The 5495-nt window shown below is 43.3% G+C and overlaps 1 protein-coding gene across 1 annotated transcript; it reads right to left on the bottom strand.

Moving 5' to 3' along the window:
* Window positions 1-832: 832 nt before the first annotated feature.
* LOC131681101 (uncharacterized protein K02A2.6-like) lies at window positions 833-4994 on the bottom strand. Its single transcript, XM_058961811.1, has 3 exons — window positions 4537-4994; window positions 3748-4307; window positions 833-3705 (listed from the first exon to the last, which is right to left on the bottom strand). Exons 1-3 carry the CDS (start codon window positions 4992-4994, stop codon window positions 833-835), a joined length of 3891 nt encoding a protein of 1296 aa, XP_058817794.1.
* Between the last annotated feature and the right edge of the window lie 501 nt (window positions 4995-5495).

Below are 5495 nucleotides of genomic sequence, written 5' to 3'. Positions count from 1 at the left end.
GCAGGATTTTGTTGCATTAAATTGACATTTAAAATGCCACTACCAATATGTGTCAAATCCGTCATTTCGGCTGTTACCGTGGATCCACTGAATTAATTACGGTGTCGTTTATATTTTCACATTTAATTTAGTACAGCACATTTAATCAATGTGAAAAAAGTCAAATGAGTTTTTTCTTAGGTAAAAATTAATGGTAAACACGAGGATTTTTGTTGTTGTTTATTGAGGCTTTAACCTTGGTGGTCATTCGCCTGTAGAAAGGATTGAATAAACTACATGTCATTTTACAAAGGTAGATGTGGAAATATTGAAATGTTAATATTTGTGTTACATATCCCAAATAAGTGAAAGGATGGATACGGTAACTACATATATATATATATATATATATATATATATATATATATATATATATATATATATATATATATATATATATATATATATATATATATATATATATATATATATATATATATATATATATATATATATATATATATATATATATATATATATATATATATATATATATATATATATATATATATATATATATATATATATATATATATATATATATATATATATATATATATATATATATATATATATATATATATATATATATATATATATATATATATATATATATATTTCTTATAGATCACGATATAAAAAGTAACTGAACTTGACACGAGATACTAGACGAATAGAATGAAAGATTCCTGTTTTCGCCTTGGACGACAGCTGTCAAGGCTGTCAAAGATAACAACGTCGTGTACAGGGTTGTGCATAGCAGTTGACTCCAGGGGCCCAACATCTCCCCCTTTTATCTGTAGAAGTACGGGTTGTACCTAGTAGGCATCCGTCGGATACGGGTAGATCGACGAAGAACAGGAGCACGAGTTTCTCTGGGCTGATGTGATGCAGATGGAGCTAGTTGATCTGCATGTGTTGGTGAACCTTCGTTGAGCTGAAAGTCCTGCAGCAGCACGTGCAACGGGAGATGGTGATCCGAAACAGCTTCTTCCGGGTAGGCCTCGACTTTAGTGTCCCCCTGAGCACGCAGTTGATTGGTGTGTGATCTCATAAGCCTGCTTCCATCTAGAAGTACATTGTAATTTACACTGCCAACTCGTTCGATGATGGTACCGGCGAGCCACACACGTTTCCCATATTTAAAGGTACTTGCAAAAACTCGATCACCTTTTTCGAAGTTTCGCCTCTTTGCTCCATGGTGTCTGTTGAACTGGTTTTCCATATTTTGATTTTTCGTGGGCATGAAGTCGACGGGTGGTTTAAGCAAATCTAGCGTTGTGCGGTGTTTCCTCCCCATCAAAATTTCAGCCGGAGAAAGTCCATCAGGTGCCGACTTGTTTGGAGTTGAGCGATATGTGGACAAAAAGATTTGCAGTGACTTGGATATTGAATTTTGCGTTTCTGGTAAAATCTTCCTGAGGCTTCGTTTCAGTGTATCCACGAAACGCTCCGCTTGTCCATTAGACTGCGGATGGTATGGTGCAGTACGAATGTGGACGATGCCCAAGGACTCACAAAATTCCTTAAATTGGTTGCTAGAAAATTGCGTACCATTATCGGTGACAATGGTTTCAGGCAGCCCGTACCGGGCGAACGTTTCGAACATTAATTCAATTGTGGTCCTGCTAGTGATAGTTTGCGTACGTATGATCTCCGGCCACTTGCTGTAAGAGTCTACAATAATCAGGAAATAGTGACCTTCGAAGGGACCAGCATAATCCACGTGTAGCCGTTGCCAGGGATAGCTTGCTTGTGGCCATGACGATAATAATGTTTTTGGTGGTGCTTTGGCCACAGATGCGCAAGCTCTACACGATGCGGTGAAATTTTCGACGTCCTGGTCTACGCCGGGCCAGTAAACGTGACTTCTCATAACTGCTTTCATCCTTTCTTGACCAGGATGTCCTTTATGGAGAGACTTGAGGACTGATAGCTGATACATTTTCGGTACTACAATTCGACCAGCGAGCGTGAGACAACCTCGCACAACTGAAAGGGCTTCCTTGCGAGCGTAGAACGGACGAATTTCGCTGCTGACTTGCTTGCTCGTGTTCGGCCAACCAGTTTGCACGTACGGGATAACTTCCTGAAGTTGCTTATCTTTGTTTGTGGCAGCTTGAAGATGTTTGAACGTTATTGGCAGAGTATTCAATGCTGCATCCACAGTGGCAGATATGTCGTCTTCCATCTGAACCGAAGCAATGACGAAATCTTCATCTGGTTTTGCTCGTGGATCGATCAGTCTCGATAGGATATCTGCGTAACCGAACTCCTGGGTAGAAATATGCTTTATTTCGAAATCGTAAGACAGTAGCACTATGGCCCATCGTTGTAGGCGGTTAGTTGTGTGAATGGGAATACCCTTCTTCGATCCAAATACTGCGACCAACGGTTTGTGATCGGTATGTAGAGAAAATTTTCTTCCGTAGATGAACCGATGAAATTTGGTAACAGCGAATATAAGTGCCAGTGCCTCTTTCTCCACCTGGCCGTAACGCTGTTCCGCTGGAGTGAGCGTTCGGGAGGCGTGGCACACGACCTTTACAGAACTGTCTGGATACCGATGCATCAAGCATGCTCCTAAACCGTTGTTGGATGCATCCGCTGCGACGATCGTTTCGAGTTGAGGGTCGTAATGAGCAAGAAGCAAGTCCGAACGAAGTAGTGATTTGAATTGTTCAAATGAGCGCTGGCAAGTTTTGTTCCAATCCCACTTTGACTCTTTCCTTAGGAGAGCATCCAATGGGCGTCGAAGGTCATGCATGCTGCGTACAAACTTGGCATAAACATTTATTGCATCTAGATATGACCGCAAGGTGCTCACATCGTGCGGAGGCGGCATGTTGCATATTGCTGCTGTCTTCGATGGGTCAGGTCGGACTCCTTGGTGGTTAATGATGAATCCCAGATAACGGATCTCCGGCATGAAGAATGAGCATTTCTCAATGCGCAGTGTGAAGCCCCACTCCTGAATGCGATCCAAAAGCTTCAAGAGACGGCTTTGATGTTCCTTGGCGTTCTTACCGTGTACCAACACGTCGTCGAGATAGGTTTCGACTCCCTCCAGACCAGCTACCATGGCATTAATGATGCTTTGAAATGTACCAGGGGCAGATTTGACGCCTGGAGGCAGACGATTGAACTCATATAAGCCACGATGAGTGTTGATCGTAAGGTATCGTCTGAAGTCTTTCTCGACAGGTACTTTACTGCCGGATAGTTTGGCGAAAATCTCCTCCGGAAGGGGAAGCGGGTGGTGATTGGGCAGAATGGCACTGTTCAGGCCAATAGAATAGTCAGCACACACTCTTAGCTTCGATGGTTGACCGTCGACTGCTTTCTTTCGGACAGCCACGATTGGCGCCGCCCAGTCCGAATACGCTACCGGTGAAATAATTTCCAGCTTTTCTAATCGGTTGAGCTCAGTCTCTATCGATTCCAATGCAGCAAACGGGACAGGTCTTTTGCCGCGGAAAACTGGTTGAATGTCTTGCCTCAAGTACAATTTAGCTTCTGTCTTATTACAGCAACCCAATGAATCGGCGAAAAGTACGGGGTACGCTGCTTTCAGATACTGTACATTATCGGTTGCGACGTTGATGTTGTTGCATACCGTGCTCAGGGGGACGTTCCACAGTTCGAAGAGTTCGATGAAGTCGAGGCCTAAAAGATTGAGATTGTCAACGCGGGTAACAAACAATTTACCTGACCGGTGAACTCCTCTCAGCATGACGTCACAATCAATTTCTGCGATGAGCGGCAGCGGCTGGCCTGAAACAGTACGGGCTTGTTGTGACGGTAGTTTAGTTGGTGGACGTCCGATTCGCTCCCAGTTGCGTTCGGTGATGAGACTGATGTCCGAAGCACAATCCAACTGGAGCTCTACTTCTACGTTGTTGATAAGCACGGTGACGTATTTTCTCCGATCACGAGCAGCAACTTGCCGGACCGAATAAATACCTTTTGTTTGGAATGACTTTTGTTTCCAGTGTCTCTTCTTTCCTGGATTCGATGATACACACTGACAATACCCCTCTTTGTGCCCAACGTTATTACAGTCCCGGCATCGATGATCGTGGAATGGGCACTCACGCACGTAATGAAGCTGTCCACATTTCCAACACGGCGTCCTTGGTATATTGTTGCCACCACTATTGCGAAGATTTTTATTGTTGTGTGATGACTGGGATTTCGGTGTCGGTTTGCAATCAGTTGGTTTCTCAGGATGCTTGGTCGGGTTAATAACTTTCACCGATGCCCTTTCGCTGTGATTCTCCACGATTGAAGCATCTTTCCGAAGATTTAGATGACACTCAGCAGTGGTTATGGAGCGTCATTGTTTTATTTCCTTCTAGTTTGGCTAGCAGAGCAGTACGAATTTCAGCATCTTTGGGTGCGTGTAGGCCACAAACGAAGATGAGACACTAAAATTCGTCAACAGAACACGATGCGACACCAAAATCTTCACAAAGTCGGTTAACAAATCCTGCATACGTTTGAAAATCGTCAGTGGGTTTCTTGCTTAGCGTGAGACATCTGTATCGCTTGCAAAATAGTGAGGCATGGGCACTGAAGAGCTGCTTCAACTTGGTTACAGACTCGTCGAACGAAAAATCTCGTGTCGTTTTCGGGAGAATGTGGTTGATGTACTCCGCATGAGTAGCATCGCTAAGTTTGCGGAGCAGCAGACGTGTTTTAGCAGCGTCATTTAGGTTGGCTGCATCGACCCGAAAAGTATCCTCATGACGGCTATACCAATTATCGAAAGTGAGATTAGATTCTGGGTCGTAATGGAATTCTGTCATTGAATTTGCGAGAGATTCCATTCGAGCATCAGTCGATGATGTACCTACGGCGCTTGTCGACATTGATCGGGCCATGGTAAGCTCAGAAAGAATTTTATTCTGCGTGTTCATCATGTCGAAGAACATTTTCTTGAAATCCTCATCCATTGTGAGCGCGATGGCGTGTTGAAGAGCGGCACGGTTGTAAATTTTCCGCTTGATCACTGCATTCGCGGGGCACACTAACTTTCCTCGTCGCCAGAATGTTACATATCCCAAATAAGTGAAAGGATGGATACGGTAACTACATATATATATTTCTTATAGATCACGATATAAAAAGTAACTGAACTTGACACGAGATACTAGACGAATAGAATGAAAGATTCCTGTTTCCGCCTTGGACGACAGCTGTCAAGGCTGTCAAAGATAACAACGTCGTGTACAGGGTTGTGCGTAGCAGTTGACTCCAGGGGCCCAACAATTTGTATCTGTTGTCCTTGTTCCTGTTTCTGGAAGGATTTGCTAAGTCCGTTGAAATAGTAGCATTATTTTGTTCAAAGGGGTGGATGTCGAGCTGTAGATTCTGGGAATTTCTATGAAGAAACTGGGAGGTTAGATGGTATCGAAGAGGTTGGCTTCCTGGATAAACAAGAGAAGGGTTTCCTC

The sequence above is a fragment of the Topomyia yanbarensis genome, chromosome 2 (assembly GCF_030247195.1).
Source record: "Topomyia yanbarensis strain Yona2022 chromosome 2, ASM3024719v1, whole genome shotgun sequence".
In the NCBI taxonomy this organism is placed as follows: Eukaryota; Metazoa; Arthropoda; class Insecta; order Diptera; family Culicidae; genus Topomyia; species Topomyia yanbarensis.
This window is presented reverse-complemented; position numbering and strand designations above follow the sequence as displayed.